The 18,322-nt window shown below is 31.7% G+C and overlaps 2 protein-coding genes across 3 annotated transcripts; one reads left to right on the top strand and one right to left on the bottom strand.

Annotated features, from left to right (window-relative positions):
• The first annotated feature begins 155 nt into the window (after positions 1 to 155).
• Positions 156 to 6,304, top strand: LOC146538004 (uncharacterized). Of its 2 annotated transcripts, none has more exons than XM_085186459.1 (9): positions 156 to 291; positions 366 to 542; positions 909 to 1,139; positions 1,999 to 2,228; positions 2,498 to 2,662; positions 3,196 to 3,274; positions 3,758 to 3,961; positions 4,327 to 4,511; positions 5,071 to 6,304. In XM_085186459.1, the coding sequence occupies exons 1-9, from the start codon at positions 289 to 291 to the stop codon at positions 5,273 to 5,275; spliced, it is 1,479 nt and encodes a 492-aa protein (XP_085042585.1). In that variant the 5' UTR covers positions 156 to 288; the 3' UTR covers positions 5,276 to 6,304. The 2 variants fall into 2 exon arrangements, with proteins under 2 accessions (XP_085042585.1, XP_085042584.1); XM_085186458.1 differs by having other exon boundaries at positions 366 to 602.
• Positions 6,305 to 7,983: 1,679 nt separating this feature from the next.
• Positions 7,984 to 16,453, bottom strand: LOC146538003 (dynein regulatory complex subunit 11-like). The gene is made up of 19 exons (XM_085186460.1): positions 16,299 to 16,453; positions 15,967 to 16,133; positions 15,403 to 15,629; positions 14,816 to 15,002; positions 14,470 to 14,604; positions 14,267 to 14,387; positions 13,710 to 13,858; positions 13,373 to 13,532; positions 12,635 to 12,802; positions 12,004 to 12,152; positions 11,773 to 11,929; positions 11,163 to 11,266; positions 10,939 to 11,084; positions 9,705 to 9,862; positions 9,308 to 9,410; positions 9,117 to 9,240; positions 8,767 to 8,886; positions 8,519 to 8,591; positions 7,984 to 8,127 (listed from the first exon to the last, which is right to left on the bottom strand). The coding sequence occupies exons 1-19, from the start codon at positions 16,380 to 16,382 to the stop codon at positions 7,984 to 7,986; spliced, it is 2,676 nt and encodes an 891-aa protein (XP_085042586.1). The 5' UTR covers positions 16,383 to 16,453.
• Positions 16,454 to 18,322: the final 1,869 nt, after the last annotated feature.

Genomic DNA, 18,322 nt, shown 5'->3' with positions numbered 1-18,322 from the left:
AATAAATTGTATTTTTTATTAAACAAGATATGTCATTTAATATTAAATTTCTTGTATTATGTAGTTAATTATTAATTAAATAATATTTGATCGCTTTTTTCACTATATTGATTTCTGAACGTTATTCCAAAATCGTTGTCTGATTTTGACAACGTTTTATTTTGCTTACGAAATTTAAAAAATTGTTCTGAATTTTTTTGTCTACCTACGAATACTACGTGTTACTTAATTTCTGAGGAAAAAAAACTTGTGATTATAATATATACCATATTAAAATAAATATTTAACATGGTACTACAATTGTTTTCTCAATTGCGTAAAGTAGACTTTCATAAGGGGCATAATTACTTAACTATATTTTTAAGGAACCAAAAACTGAGCTTCAAAAGAATGCCATTGCTGAAGCACGCCGTAAGGAGTTGGAAACATACCAAAGAGCGTTGGATATACAATGGCTAAACAGTCGAATGGAAGATGGAAGGATGGGCAGATCTTTAGCTCTTATACAAAAGGAAGCTGAAATGGAAAAAGATTTCCAAGAAGTAACATCATTACTATCTATATTCTTTTTCAGCTTTACACTGCATCCCGCATTAAGTTGGGTAAGCAGATGGAACCTACTGTTAAGCCATTCTGTTTATCTCCTATTTTTGAGATATTGCGTGATCGTAACGTTATAAACTAAGAACTGAACTGAACTGAAATATTGCATGTTGAGAGATGAATTCAACATCTCCCTTTCTCCTGTTTATTGAGCTACAAAATTAAAATATTAAAAAATGAATTCACCCGAGTAAGAATCAAACCTACATCTATAGTGTTTACAGTTAGTCACACTTCCCCTCCACCTGTCTATTTTTTCTAAATAAAAAATATAATGAAAATGTACACAACGGTGGATGTTACAGAGAACAGATCATGCGGCAATAGTCAATGAAAGGGCTCGAAAAGAAACAGATTTAGGTATTGAAATAGCAAAAATAAAAAATGAGGAAGCCTCTCAACTTCTTAGAAGACATTATTTGAGGGAACGAGATCCAAGTTTGAGGGAACTAATGAAGAAATTGCAAGCTGGATATGTTTGTAGAGATCTTCAACAGCAAATTTTACATAATCAATATAAAAAATTGCAAGATAAGGTATTTAAATATTATCTTTAATTCTGTTTAGGAAGTTGAAATTTTATTTACATTTTTTCTTGGATTTTTTTTATTTTTACAGCATTATATCCATGATACTGTTTGTCCTTTGAAATATTTTTACATAAAAATCAATGACGTTATTGACATATATACATTTCAAAGAATATTTTACTCAAATAAGATCAGGCATCGCACAAATTGTGTTGATTACAGCAGTTGTAAGTTCCATTACTGAAAAAAAAATTGAATGGTGCAAGTGGCATGGAGTTAACACTATATAGGTTCCCTCTGACTCTGCTAGATGTGGGATTATAAAATTTGTAAATAATATATACACTGTACTGTATACATACTGTAGCATTTGGCGCTCCATTCTCTCTGTCTACCCCGCTAGGGATAAAGCATGAAGCTATGTATATATGCACTGTATAATTTTCACATTAAATTTTTATTTTTCCTACATTTGTACACAGAAATATACTATTGTTACATATTATTATTAATATATATTATAAACACTGCTAATAGGATATATTATTATGTACAGTATGCTTTTAACATAAATTACTTTTCACCTCTTACTGATACTTCTCCCTTTTATATAATTTGAAATAAATGTGGATTTGGTTTTGTAATGCCGACAGCATTACATTTCAGAATGTATATGGTGAAATGTTATGAATTGATTATTAACTATTAATGATAATGAATGTAAGCACAAATAAAGAGGTAATTATTATAATAATGTGTTATTTATTAACTACTAATGTTGTACGAACATTGAGAAGTATACTGACTATATCAAGTGCAAGATATAGATACCGGTGATATATAAAAAAATACTACGAAATTCTAGGTTGAAGAGGAACAAGCAAATAGAGTCCTACTTAACTCAAAGTACTGTGAAAAAGAAGCCAGAATAAATGAGGAAAAAACTAAAATAGATAAAAGTAGGAAATATTGTACGGAATTACAACAACAATTGGTAAATAAACAGATGCAAAAGCAATGTGAGTATGAAGACACATTGATTGAGAAGAAGATGCTGGATGAAGTCATGAGGACCATAGCTGATGAGGATCAGAGGTAAGCAAAAAAAAATATTGTTGAACTTTAGGATTAAAAATAAATTGGATTTTTTTAAAGGGTTATTCACACTAAAGAACATAGATATACAAAATGTATTAAAATATATTTCATGGAAGCTGTCCAAGCTTTAAGTTGAAAATATCCATATAACAAATGTTTCCTTGTGTAGCAAGTGAACTTGCAATCACCACATTTCTTCTACATGAAAATAATTACCAAGACATTGATTTTACCTTTTATAAAGAAAACTACACTTTATTTTTCAGAGAGCTGAAACAAAAACAAGAACAAACAAACAAGATGCGCAACGAAATGTTCACATTCAAAAAGGCACAAGAAGCTTGGAAGTTGAAACAAAAGGAAATGCTTGTATTGGAAGAGAGGAAAATAGAGGAACAACTGAAGGCTGCTTCAGATAGAAGTTCTGCTATGTAAGCATACCTTTTCTTTTTTTTTAAGTTTTTGCTGTTTCCCGCATATCGGGTAGGCAGAGGGAACCTGGTGATAAGACACTCCATTACCCATTTTCCGCCTTACTTTCGAGGCAGTGCGTATAGAGAGGCGGAACTCACTACCGTCGCGTTGCAGTCACACGCTTTTGCCCCTGCGGCAAAACTTAATGGATATTTCAACCTAAGTATGTAATTAATAATATACAGAGGAACTATATATGAGGAGGAATATACAGAAAATGACGCGTGTGCGATGCTGTCGCTTTGATTGGTGCTTCTGTGTATGTGCGACATTCTTATTAAATGGAGTTTTATTTTACATTCATAATATTAATATTTATTTTGTTTGAAAAAATCACAAAAATTTCATTTTTGGCAAAATCTCTTTAGATAGAGAGAGATAGAGTAGTTAAAACTGTGCTTTCATTTAAACTAGTAGAACAGTAGTAATAGAAGACAAAGCTACTCTATATATTGTTATTTAAAAATTAAATTAAAAAGTAAATTTTCAGTATTGCAGAAAGGGAAAGAAAAGTAAAAGAAAAGGAAGAAATAAATCAGAAAATTGCCGCCAAGATTTTAGCAGATGAGGTATTTGGTTTTAAAATAGCTTACTATTGTTATACTAGAATTTTCTTTATAAAAAACTTACTTGTTAAGATTATACTAATATTATATATTTTTTATTTTCATGCTGTATAGCACCTGTGTATAGCTCATATAAAAGGTAAAAAATGTAAGGAAAGGGAACCTGGTAACTTTAAAATATTTTGTTTCCATCAAAATACTTTTGTTACCCCTTTCCGCTAAATTCTGACATAGAGTGTTGAGTTGCGTAACACAACACCGAGTTCTACCTCGACAACACAGCGAAGAAATGAAGATAATAAATATGTAATTTCCTCGAGTGGGAATTGAACTCACAACCTGTCGCGTTTACAGTCACATGCTTGTGCCCCTGCGCCACGACTGACTTCAATTGATTTTTTTTCATATAGTAATTCATATTTTTACTGTTTGACGTATTATCGCAATGTTTAGTTTCGTCACTTAACTAAATTATATGTTTTACAGGCAGCGCGTGAAGAACGTCAAAACCTAATAAAGCTTCTCCAAGAGCAAGAGCTTTTAGAAAAGAACTTTCTAGACGATGTCCAAGAGAAGGATAAGTTTGAACGTGTCAAAGCTGACACTAAAACGTCGTTGATGGGACAAATGGAGAACAAGAAGAAAATGGAGAAGGAAATGAGATATAGGGAAGCGGAGTTTAGGAAGAGTGTTGGTTGATTTGTCTTTCCTTTATATTCTTTTTTAAATTTCATGTTGTATTCCGCAGTATAAGCAGAGGGAACCTGAGAACAGGGAGTCGGAGTGTTAAGACACCCGGTTTCCGTTATAAGCGTGGACAAACGCCCATACAAACAGATAAAAATTATTGTTTTCACTTCTTATAAATTACATTCACTTCAATTCAATTAAATTACATTGATTATTCATAATATCTTTTCTGGTAAAAATAATTAGATAAAAAAAAAAGTGTTTGAAAAGATATTAAACTGTGACAGATGGAATTTCTTAGTAACATAGAAAATATATAAATATAAATGACCGCATCAGTTAATAATTAATTATTATAATTCTAGATTGAAACAAAAATGGCGGCGGAGGAGCAAAAAGAAATAGAAAAAGAACGCAAAAATAAAGAAAAGAGACAACAATATTCAGTAGAATTGCGAAAACAAATACAAGATAACGCTGAAAGAAGGAAAAGGGAACAGAAAATGGAGGAAGGTCGAGTTAAATATGTCAATGATTGTTACAATGATTGGTATGAATTAATTGTTTGTTTTTTTTTAGTCGCACGCTTTATTCCGCATATAGCAGGCAGAGGAATATAGCGTTAAGAAATTCTGTATAGTGAGGAGTGCCTCATTATCGAGATATGTGTTGTGTGGCAGAACTCAACGCTGCGTTTTGTCTGTCAGAGAGAAAGTGAAAATAGTTTAAATATTAATTTTCCGCGGTGAGTGGTAAACGTAATAACTATTAGATTTACAGTTCGGTAATGTGAGTGTAAATTAAATAAAGAATTAAAAAATGCGAAAAGAACAACATACTTTGTGTAACTAAGTCAATTTAAATTTAAATATGTGCTATAAACAGAATTTGACAATTAACAACTCAACGAAGCGAAGTGTGGCCTTATGTTTCGCCACTCAATGAGCAATGAGTTGTGAATGAACTCAATGCCGCGCTTTGTCATAGAAGAGCACGAGGATAATAATTCTTTGTCCTGAGTGGGAATCGAGGAAAAGAACATTACGTTAAGGTTATTAAAATATGTATGTACACAAATGAATAAGTAACATAATATTTTTATAAAACAGGCAAAAAGAAGTATCGCAAGAACGAGCGCGCATAATAAAGCAACACGTGCCCAACGTGCTTGGCTACGTTCAAGCAGGGACCCTCCAACAAGCGGACTTGCACGCGGACCCCGACTTGCACGCAAAACTGCGGGTTACGGGAACAGCGGGAAACGCGCGGCGGGAGAAGTGCAACGCGCAGTGTAGAGTGTTGAGGCTTTATTAGCGGAGTGTTTGTATGTTGAGGCCTTTATTCATTGTTGTTTAATGTATGAATACTGAATTGCTGAATTTGGATTATACATCTGGTGACGCCTTTATATTTTGATAGTCGTTGTCAATTTCAAAATTAGAATGTTATGAAGGATGTTTTGGTTGAATTTTGATGGTGCGTCTGTTGAGGCCTTTATTAATTGATTGTTTGAATTTCAAAATTAGAATGTTCGTGTGGTGAAGCCTTTAGCTGATATTGTGAAATTTGTAATTGGTATGTGTGTCGTGTGAAGACATTATAAATTATTTTTCATAATGCGTTGAAGTTGAAGAAAGTTAAAGAATAGTAAGTAGATTGGTTGTTACAACTTTAGACGTGTAAATGTTAATTTGGAAAGGCATTTATAATTTATTTTGTATTTATGACGTCTGCCCGTTGAGGCTTTTATAAAAGTACTTTACCACTAATATGATATGTGATATGAAGAGGTCTGAAAAAAGGTTGTTTTTTTTTAAATTTTTGGCGTACGCTCGTGGGTATTTGTCATTTTATTAGTATTGTAATAAATCGGAAATATTAATGTCTGTAGACCTTTACAAATGTTTTACTTGAGAAACTTTTTTTATAATAATAATTTAAACTGTTTAAATCCATAGGTTGGGTTGGGTCGCTTATGGTATGTATTCTATCAATCTCTTTCGTTTGTCAATTTATGATTATCTAAAACGCTTGAAAGAAGAACTGTCGTTTCTATTTATAAATCTTCTGTTTTGTTCTTAATTTATGACGTTCTTCTCTTGCTAGTTTAAAACTAATAACCACGCCAATGTCACGTTATATAGAGTACTAAGAATTCGTTATTTGGATTTCTTTTATTTGGACTTCATTTACATTTAAAATATTTTACAAATACTCCTAAAGTTTAAGTAATGTTTAGATGCCATATACATATAACATATCAATATAATTTTATACGGGTAAAATTTTCAATATATTTTTAAATTTTATATGACTAATAAATTAAATACTTTATATGTTGTATATATATGTTTTTTTTCAACTGTTTCTTCTATACTTTTGGTGCGTTGAATATTCTCGTAGAACGAGAAGCTAGACATATAACTTATAATAAACATATAAATTATAATATACTTATGATAAACATTTTAATATAAAATAGTTTTCATACCTCTTAGTATGAGATTTGGTAGTGTCAAAAATTATATTCTAAACATATTCCTTTTATATCAAATCGATAGCTGTGGGCTCGATTCCCACTCGGGGTTACGATGAAAATATTCAATATTTTCAGTATCTTTTCTGGTAACGAGGGAATGTGGGGCGTTTGTTTCGCCATTTAACATGCCATACCTCAAGAATTTGGAGGAAAGTGGAGGACAGTACCGTGACTTAATGGAATCGGGGTGTCTTAATCCATCATTGATTAGAGCTGTTGTTTTGTAAGTCAATTTAATAACGTTAGAACTTACTATAAAATAATAATAGAAAATATTATTTTTTTTATTAAAAATAAAAAAGTAAATCTTTCATCTCCCATTCCGAAAGAAATATTAACAAACAGTATGTAAATGATACAAGAAGAGAAAATTCAAATAATAATTAAGCCGCACTCCGCTGGTTATTTGAACTCGAATTAATTTCAAATATGCCACGTAATATTAAAAGGGTATGTAGCTTAGGGTGACCATGGTTTTAGCTAGATATACGGAATTATAAGTACTAATATTTAATAATTTATGGCCGTCGCGTCGCAGGGGCACAAGCGTGTGACTGCAAAAAGTGATGGATGTCGATTCGATACCCACTCAGGGAAATGAAATATTTAATTGATATGATTTCCTTGCACTAGTAACTACTAACTAGGCAAGCACGGCATCGAGGTCTCCCAGTCAACATGCATGCCTTCAGAATTTGCAGGAAATTGGGGAATGGAAGTATATTAATGGTAACGGAGTGCCTTAACACTAGGTTCCCATGTCCCCTCTGCTTACCCTGCCATGTGGGGGATAGCGCATGAGGCTAAAAAATAATTCAATTTTTCTAATCAAATACATATGTATATTATTTAAAAAGATTGTCACCCAAAAACCCTTCATTCATATACGAGTATACATTTTTTGCAATAAAGTATTAAACGAGCTACATCAGCGTTACAGTCCCCCCATAATTATAATTGACACTCCATACCCTCTAACAGTATTTGTATTGCCTATCCTCGTAGCCTATTGTGGGAATATTATGTAACCCTTTTTTATATGTGGTTTTATTTATTTATTTACTTTATTTTAATTAAATTTCGGGTTGCGCGGGTCCAATTTAAATCGTAATGTTAATGACGCACCGTCACCGCAATTGGGATGTGCTTATAAATATTATGGTTGTTGGTTCATTTCTAATTGGAAATGTGCTTCAATTTTTTAATATTTTTTTATATTTGGACTCTTTCTGTCTAGTCCTAAAGGTCTCGGAATTAATGTAATGTTCAGAAAAAATGTAAAAATCTCTCATAGATAGCTGTGATTTTATCTTACAAAATATAATGGTTTGTGATGCTTTTTATTATTACTATATGTATAAATTTTTACACAAGTGAAAATAGAGGAATTAAATAAATTTAAAAAAATCTTCTGCAACTATTAGGGTATTGTACTATTAGGTTAAATAAATATTGTTTAATCAAAATACAAAAAGGTATAATTTTATTTATTTCTTTTCTTCTTCTTCGTTTTCTCTTCCCATTTCTGAACAAGAATCTTGAATTCCATTTTCTCATTTAGACTTTTTATCTCTAATTTACCCCAATGAGTGTTGTCTGTATACCATTTGATATATCTATTGTAATCCTGAAAAACAAAAAAAAGCCATGTTTCTAGCTTCACGCTGAGTTAACCAGTCTAATCTTAAGACACCCCTCATCCCTCACGCACTAGCTAATTTTTGAGACACTGCGTGTTGGGTGGCGACTTTCAACTCCGTCTTGTTACTAGAGCGATAATTTTTTCCCCTAGTGGGAATGGAACCCAAAAATCACGGGGAATGGAACCCAAAGGTCAAGGGAAATGAATTATTTTCATTTTTCTACTCTTATAAGACAAAGTGCAGTATTGAGTTCCGTTAGACAATATTTTGATTTCAAATGAAAAACGTAGAATAGAATGTCTTGCTGTTTGGTCTCTCTGCGTACCCTCCTACATGCGGGATTTAGCACCAAAATATGGAAAATATAGTACTTACGATTTTACTTTCATTATTATCTTCTAGTATATAATTATAAATATCTTGGGGTCGCAGTCCGAAAGCCGCTATTCTATTGCAACAAATCAAATTAACTTTTTATAAAATACTAAATAATAATTCGTACATGTTTTAGTCAGAATCTGTAGAAAAGAGTGATAAAATATTATTATTCTTTATTTTTAGTTATTCCGACCACTGCAAACTGTGAGTCTGTTTAAAAAATAGAATACTAATCAAAAACTTACCTCGTAATTCGATCAGCTGTTAGAAACTTTTCCAACGAATGTTTTAGATAGCCAAAAGAATACCCTTGAAGTAAATACGCCAAAGAATTTATATTTAAATCCCTTGGTACAATACGATTGCTGCAAATTAATATTTATATAATAGGTGTATATTAATATTTTGTATTCTTATTGCATAGCATAGGCAGAGGGAATGTAAGAACTTAGTGTTAAGACAATCCATGCCCATTAGATTAAATTATCATTTACTCTTTACTAACTCTTAATTATTTTCAGTTGATCACCCGAAAGAAGCCGCAGAAAATAGTTAGTTTTAACATGTATTTATTGTTTTACTTATAATAAGTCACCTTAACATCCATTTTCTTAAAATAAGATATACAGTAGAATAATTTGTTTCAGGTAGAAGTAGGACATGAGGGAATTTTTTTAATATTTGCTTGCTTTTAACTGTCCAGGGCTCTATGCAGCTGCCTGAAAGTAGAAAGAAATTTTAATATATTAGAAAGAAAGTATATTGCTTGTGCATCATCGTTCTCACCAATAATAGTAATTTTGTCGTGTTTGTTGAACTTTTTGAATAATTTTCTGGTAAAGAAGCGTTTTATTAAATCGAATTTCGTAAAAGCTTCTTTTGGAGGCACCTGAAAAAAAAATATATTATATAAACAAAATATATCTATCTAATATCCAATTCGCAATTCCCCAAATCTAAAAATGATAACAAAAAAAATATTGTTAGGTCGATAGATATACTATTTATTTTATTGTGAAACTATAAAAGAAAATCTAAGAAACTGAATTTAACTCGTTTGTAATAATTGTATGATCATCAAAGTTGATGGTCACACCTGATGCTAGAGCCGGAACGTAGCTGATGGAACCCTCAGCGTGTTTTTTAATTTTTAAAATAATAATTTATTCTTTTTAAAAATTACCTTAGAATAATATAGTCTGTGGACGTGCATAATGTAAATTATCGAAGGCTGTGTAATTTTCGCACAATCTGCTATAGCGTTGACTAGTTGCTGTAAATATTCCGTATTCTGATTTTCTATCTCTATTTGACACGGATTTATCTCGTACAATGTGGCATCTGACATAAAAGAAATAACTTAAAAAGAATATTCATACCCTAATGTGTTGTGTGTATATTGTAAATTTGTGTTTGTTTTGCTTTAGGTGAAGGCTGTACTTACACAGGATCTCTTTTTTTTACATGTATTCTATAATTGTGTATATTTATCTTTTTTATTACCGGTCAATTTCCTTCGTGTGTTTTCCATACAACGTGACATTGGCGAAATGAATTGTGCTCAACTGGCACGCTCGAAACGCCATATATCGAGAAATCAATCAATCAAGAATATTCATAGATAATAAAGCTGAAGGGCGGCGTTCCTTTTTGCCATTCTAAACAAAATGTCTCATTCTGATGGACAGTGGATGTTGCAGTATCTGACCACGGGGTTCACTCCCAACCAAAAACAATTTAATGATTATTCTACATATAGTAGTGCAGGTAGGGCAGAGGGCTTACTATTAAGGCATTGTTCCCAATGTTCCGTCCAATTTTGGAGATATTGCATGTTGAGTGGCGAAACTTAACGCAGTGCTTTATCATCTTATCAGAAAGAGGAAAGAATAAAAAATGAACAAATTATGATTTCTCCTCGAATGAGAATCGTACCCACAACAGTATATACATATGTAGTCTGAGTGTATTTGCTGCGCGTCAACATCTTTCAAATTCAAATTCAAATTCAAAATATTCTTTATTCAAATAAACTTTATAAGCACTTTTGAATCGTCGAATGTACATGTCAACAAAAAGCTACCACCGGTTCGGAAGGCAGTTCTGCTGAGAAGAGCCGGCAAGAAACTCAACAGTTGCTCTTTTTAAAGTCAATGGTATATTTTACTATTACATTAGCTGGCAGCTATCCTGCCTGACATTCAATAGACATTAATTCCATACATCTTTATCCTCTAAATATTCTTGAACAGTGTAATAAGCTTTACTTGTTAGAATTTTTTTTACAGATATTTTAAATTTTGGTAGTGGCAAATTAAAAAAGTCATCAAAATAATTTTGTTTTTGATTTGTTGGAAGACAGATGGATAAATGATGTATAATGAATTTATAGTTACAAAGATATTCCATACACATACCATTCACTGTGGCCATTATATGTACTAGTGTTGTTTTCCCAGTCTGCTCGGGTCCCACTAACAATATTCGTCTAAAGCTATGAAGCGCATCTCTACACATTTCCCACCAAAGAGCCCTAAATTCTCCTCCGAAATAAAGAGCTTGTCTGAAAATCACAGAAATAAAGCTAATGTTCTTTAAAACTTAAAAAAATGATAGGTTTCAATTCAGTCTTCAGTATTACTGTAAGTCACATCTGAGGTCAGGGCCGGCGTAGTTCATATCCCCAAGAAAATCTTCCAATTCTGTTTGTGGATAATCCTTCAGGTGTCCTCTTATAGCGAGTTCCTTAAAGAAATAACTAAATATTAATATTAAATATTTTTTTTTATGAAAATTAATTTATATTTTTTAACTGACTTCTGGAAGAAAAGGAGGTTATCAATTCGACTGTATGTTTTTTTGCAAATAGTTATCCTTTAAATGACGTAAAAGTACTAAACGTCAGTTAATATCTCTATAGAGATGCTAACAATATAAATAACCTATAACAACCATATAAGAATTTCGACGTAGCTTGATTGAGAACGTATGGCTTAGTAGTCAGATAAGTTTTTAATATTTTTTAAAGTTCTATTGACACACTAAGGAAACAAAAACATTACAATTAGAATAATGAAACTTAATTGAATAGAGCACTCGGGCGGTTTCTAAGAGGCGCAGCTTCGGGTCTCACTTTTAATTTTTTATACTTTAAAACATTTTTGAAAATGTATAAAATTTGTATTGTTTCCTAAGTATGCAGTAACACTTTAAAATTTTAAAATATTTTCGAAACATTTAAATTCTTTTACAGTTAATTTTTCACAGGTATCTTCTGTTGCTAATTTAAAGTGAAATTTCCCTCGTTTCTTCGCTCTACGTTTCTTTTCTTTTATTTCTTCTGGCATTTGTTCTTCGTTGTTCTTGTAATCTTCTTTTAAGGCTTTTTTTAATATATTCAACTCCACTCTAAATTATATATTATATTTAATATTAATAAGAAAAACGCGTGAAGTTTTTTAAAAATATAAGTATATAATTACCTCATATCATCATTAACGAATTCACAAATTCCAATCTTAGCTTCCATACATATTCTTTCCTGGTCTACAACTTTATTGTATTTTTCTTTTATATTTAGATTCTCTTCTTTATCTAATTCTTTCCAATTTTTGGCATACAAGGCTATAGCCTGTTAGAATATATGTTAAATAAAAATAAAAATTAAAGTATGTAATATTATGAGAGCGAGGAAAATCAAAAAAACTCAACCCTTTTTATGGGAATCGAACCCAAAACAGTCTTATTAATAACAATAGCAATAATATTCTTTAAATATTCTTGGATAAAGTAATAAGCTGTAATAATTAACTGATAGAGGCCAGCCGTGGCGCAGAGGTCACTGACTGGTAAAATCGATTGGTTGGGGGTTGATCCCCACTCGAGCAAATGAAATATTTATATAAATTTATATTTTTATTTCTTCGCTCTGGTATCGAGGCAAGGGCGTGAAGTTCCGCCACTCAACACGCAATGCCTTCAAAATAAAGTAGAGAACGGAGTGTCTAACTGCTGAGCGCGGGATACAGTGTGAAGATGATTTTTGATTTTTAATTGATATTGTTTTTATAGTTATTTTAATCTACATTGAGATGTACTCGTAAATAAATCAACCTCTATAATATGATCAGTTTTCTTCGACGTAGGATAATTATATCCCGGGTGTAACATTGGGTTCTTCATGATTTTTTTAAGTAATTCTGCCTCTAATTTCTTTTGTTTTAACATTTCTTTCTTAATGGCAGTTTCTTCTTCTTTTGCTGCAAGTCTTTCTATTTTCAGCTGAAATTTGTTGTGTAATAGAGTAGACAGATAAAGAGAACCTAGCGTCTAGACTCATATTAATATTATTCATTTTATATTTAAAATAAATAAATATATAATCTAGAAGGCAAGCCACAGTAATGAGGTACTGAAAACCCAAAAGATTTAACCGTTGTGATAGCACTTTGTATTGCAATGAACTTTCATTAAATTATATGAAAACTTTCGTACTTAAACTTATCAAATAAATTACTACTTATTGCTTGAAAAGTTTGGCAAGAATAGTGAAATATTATCAAGGAGCTTAATAACTGAAAAAAAAGGATGTACATTTTCATTTATTTTTGACTTTTACGCAAAATAGGTCAGGCAGAGGGTAACTAGAGTTAAGACACTCCTTTTCCCATTTTCTGTCCGACTATCAAGACACTATGTGATCGGTGTAAAGCAACGCCGCGTTTGTCTTTATAGCAGAGCGAAGAAATAATATTTCTTTCCTTCAAGTGGGAATCGAAACCACGACCGTCGCGTTTACAGTTACGCCTTTGATGAGTGGAAAGGATATTTATTAAAAAAAATATTATATACTTGGTACGCTGTTTTATTTTTATTAGCCTTCTTCATTTCTATATACGCTTCGTATTTCTCAAGCCATTCTGATGGTGTCGGTACTTCCTCTTTTATTATTAAAGAGATCCCACCCTCGTCCTCTTTAGGTATATTGTAGAAGTAATTTACTTCTTCATGCCTGGAAAAGAAAACATACAGCCAAGTTAAATACAATCATTAAAAAGTAGAGCCCATCGTGGCGCAGTAGGCCAGCGTCGGTCTGTAAGCGCGACTGTTTTGATCTGGTTACAAGGCATAACGCGGCGTTAAGTTCCATCACTCAACATGCCAGTTTAAAATTAACTTAATTCCTTACCATATTTGGAACCAATGTCTTATGTAGTCTCTATAATGTTCAGCAATGTCGTCATGATTTCTTTTTAAGTAGTTCTGTTTATATTTTTTACAGTCTTGTTCCCACTGATTATGGTATTCTTTATATAGCTTAGTGTACTTTTCTTTGCTCTATATATTTGAAATGATATTAATAACTGTGTCAGACATCATCTGGGGAGTGTTTGGAAGGAAAGTAGATTTTATTGAACTTAATGTGTTTATTATAAGTTAAATAGTAAAGACAAAATAAGTTCTTTAGTCATTGTTTTTATTTCTCCGAGATTAAAGTAAATGCTGAGAAGAATAGTAAATTATCAATGGGAATAAAAAAATAGATTTTAAAAAATTACTCCCATTTAGGTAATAAATAAAAACTTTAAAATACCTTGAAAATTACGTATGGCTTAGTGGTCGCTTTTGACGTTTTTCAAGAGTCACAGGTTTCAAAAAAAAAAAGAAACATGAAATTTATTGATCTTTGGTCGGCAACTGCCAGATATCTTTTATCAAATTCTACATAGATATATTAAATACAACCTTCAAGTCCTGTTTTACATTTTCCAAATCTATATATTCGGGGATATTGCATAAATTTATATTTAATTTTTCATCCAACTTGCAATTTCTTATATTGTTACGTTTTATTTCAAAGTAATTTCTAAAAAGACAATATTCATGCACTATTTGATATATATACATAAAATCCATATATTTTATGTCATTATAATTTTCTTTAATACCTTAAAACTCGTTGGACCAATCGTGCACTCCTTTCTCTTAGAGCTAGCGGTGCGGGTGGATTTAAAATTCCTCTTAATTCATTCGCCCATATTTCCCTCTTTTGATTCCGTTGAATATTGTTTTTTATGATTTGCCTGTTGAATATAGTAAAATGTTAGAACTATGTTTTTCATCTAAGTTCACGTGTTGTGCGTGTTTATACACAGTAGGAAATCGAACCTACAATCGTCGCGTCACAGTTGCTCCCTGCGCCAAGACGGTCTTGAAATGGAATAATTGAATAATTTAAGCTATTATAATATTTTAGTTATTATTGTAATTTCTTCTAGTAGACTCTACATTTACCTAGTTCTTTCGTGTGCCTGTATAAGTGATATTAGCCTATTTCTCTCCAAGGTCTCTTCTGAAATTACTTTTTTGACTTCATAAATCGCTGTCATATTAATACCATGAGGTCCTTCGGTTTTTTGTTCATTGTTATCCTCCCACCATTTGACATTTTGTAGAAAATCTTCATTTAGTTCATCGGTTTCTATGAATTAAACAGGACAAGTGTATTTTTATATCTATTTGTGTGTATTTTCATATAGTTGTGTATGCACTAGAATGTGCGTAATAGTACGTTACGTTCATTATGCAGGCCAAGTTGCCCGCCGTGGCGCAGGGGCACCACGTGCGACTGTAAACGCGGCAGGTTGTAGCTTCGATGCCCACTCGAAGCAATTAAACGTTATGTATTATTTTAATTCGCTCTCGAGACTAAGCGCTGCGTAGTTTCTGCCACTCAATACGCAATGCCTTCAGAATCGGGCAGGAAGTGGGGAACGGAGCGAACACGAGGTTCCCAGGTTCCCTCTGCCTAACGTGCTATTTTCAGGATACAGTGTGAACTTAAAAAAAATATAAGCTCGAGAGAAGACGCTAAGACTTACCTTGCAAGATTGTTTCGGAATTTTGAATACTTTCTTCTTTTATTTCTTGAGCTTTCTCGAAAGCTTCTTTTATCATTATTTTTACATTTTCCGGCTTCTCATATTTCGAAGAGACACTTGAGAATTCTACGTTATAAGGTGTGAGCTTTTGTTCTGTTAAACCATTGCTCAGGAGTTGGTAGTAGGCGCCTTCTAGTTTCCTTAGTTGTTCCTTGAGTTCTATGATCCTAATAAACGTTCCATGTATATACTTTGTTAAGATAGAGGAATAAAAGAAGAAAGAAGGGAAACATTCGCGCATCTAACTATTTCTACTCTAAATACTTTATTTATTTTAGAGACATTGGGGGTGGAAAAGTATGATGATATTACTTTTTTTGAGTCAATCGAAATTGAATTGAATATTTTTTTTTCTATATACAGCAATTATACGCTGGGATTGCATCTCTCGTAGTCAAAGCTATAGTCTAATCTCTCTTATAAACTGGTCTCGGCTCTGAGATCGCTTTCAAGTCGACCCCAGTCCTACTTAGCTTTAGAAAATTATGAAATATATGTATTTACCTAGCTTCAACAGCTTTTACGACGTCATAAATGTATTCAGTTTTCTGAATTTGTAAGTTGTGCTTTAGACAGTCCGAGGCATCGTTGTATATTACTATATAGTTTACAAGAATACTGTTTAAGCGGTGAGCAGCTTCACATAATTGCTGGTCGTGAGCTTTTGTAGTCTGTAACAAGATTTTTGTTGATTCACTCTATATCCCGCATACATCTGGGTAGGTAAAGAAAGCTTAGTGTTAAGACACTCGGTTCTCCACTTTCCTCTCAGCATCGAGAAACTGCTGTTGAGTGGCGGTGTGAAAATAGTTCTTTGCTACGAGCGGGTTGTATACCTGATATTCAATATCAAGTTCAGTTAGACTTCGTAATTTTTCAAGTGTCTTTTTCCATTTCTTGAAATAGTAATCACTTGTCATTTTTTAAAATAATAGTTACTACAAATTTTTAAATTAATTCAATTATATTTATTGAATTTATTTATACCTACTATTACATTTTATTAGATTGAATATGTTTTATAAATCAAGTAGGCTGAACGTACCTTTTTGTATGTAAGTGATGAAAATTGTTATTTGGTTTTATTATTTTTTTTATCTGTACATGATTATCAACTGTAAAAAAGTAATTTAACTTTAAAATTTAAAATATTATGTTAAGTTAAAAACGTTTTTTTTATTTACAACGATTGGTTTGCTTGTTCAAATATATTATCTATATAGTGGCAAAGTTGTGTTCTGAAATTGGTTTAATAAGTATTTTGCGAAATATAAAGGAATTACAGAAAAATATGTCTATAATTTTTTTGACAGAAATTTTTTGGTTAGTGTTATTAGTTAATTAAATTCCTAAAAAGTAAATTCCGTAGCGAATTCACTATGTTTTCTTCAACAAAATTATAATTTTTATGTTATTTCTGTATATTTTAAATCTACCAGTATCATTTTAACCTACAGGAAATAGTAAACCTTTCCTGAAATGTCACTAGGATATATTTTATAACATTTTAGGGGTCGCTTGTGACGTGCGTGTCGACTATCGTCATATTTTATGGTGCTTCATTATATATGTACTTATTTTGTACAATAATAGGATAAATACCATAATGTTATATATTTTAAAATTTAAGTTTTAGATTTTGCTTCTTTTTTGTGGAAATAGGATTGTTCAAATTGAAGTTTGCCAGTGTTTAGCCCCGCTGACTGTATTAAACATTGTTTTTTGCGTAATGAATTTTGTTCATATTTTTCTAGTACTAAAAGTTTATCATACTTTCCACTAGTCCGTATTAAGCGCTAGTATTTCGGTTCGATCAGGTAAAATTAAAACTTCTCAAATAAGACTTATTTAAAGTTCATTAATGTCTGAAATTATACGAAATTCGGTTTTCTTTTATATCAAACTCAGTTACGGATAGATATTTTCTTTTGAATATTCAATAGTTTCAATTACGTACGGAGTTCCACAAAATCTCTACAATTAATTAAATAAAATATCTTAATATTTGCTATAACAATGTTATAAAACCCTCACGACCTATAAATATCGTATTCAATGCTATCACACCACGAGAGTAATCGACACTCTAATGGAATTTTTACTTTCGCATAAGAGACTATAAAAACATGATACGCCCTCGGGATGCCAAATCGACACCGATACCATTTTTTTTATGAAACGTAAAAATATTGTGTTTTATATTATGTACCTAGTAGTGTTATTATTTTATATATATTGGGAATATAATTATTTTACTATTATTTATTGAAGTTAATAAAATATCCGTAGTCTTTGTTGACGGCTGTGGGCTTAATTCCTATTCAGGGGGATTGTCTCTCTGGTAACAAGACAAGGCGTGGCGTTGTGTTAAGCTACTCAATACGCATTATCTCCAAAATTGGGCGGTACTATGAGAACGGAGTATCTTAACACTAACTTTGCCTACTCTGCTATGCGAAAAAAAGCATAAAACTAAATATATTTTATTTTTTAATATAGACGTAGAACTTATCACCATATACCACGTCCAATTCGATTTATATTATCGCATATAGAAGAATGAATTTACTTAGTGTACCGTTGCAGCCGCCGGGACTATAATGTGATGCCGAAAATATAGCGGGGCCTTGAGGTGCCCTCCGGGACTACCGACGGTGGCGAGTGTCGCGTTAAATAAAAACATATTATGTTTGTTAGCATAAGTAAATATGTTACAATAGTATCAAGAGATTATGATATCGAGATATTTGTATCATATTTAGGAGAATTTCATATAAATTTCATGATAGTAGGTCAACGGCAAGATCGTAGATCCTACAGTTTTCCTCATTTTGTCTGCAATGAACTACAAATTTAAATT

The sequence above is a fragment of the Heliconius melpomene genome, chromosome 6 (genome assembly GCF_056956725.1).
Source record: "Heliconius melpomene rosina isolate 202511_hmr_F chromosome 6, ASM5695672v1, whole genome shotgun sequence".
Lineage (NCBI taxonomy): Eukaryota > Metazoa > Arthropoda > Insecta > Lepidoptera > Nymphalidae > Heliconius > Heliconius melpomene.
The sequence above is the reverse complement of the archived record's forward strand: the minus strand, read 5'-3'. Positions and strand labels throughout refer to the sequence as shown.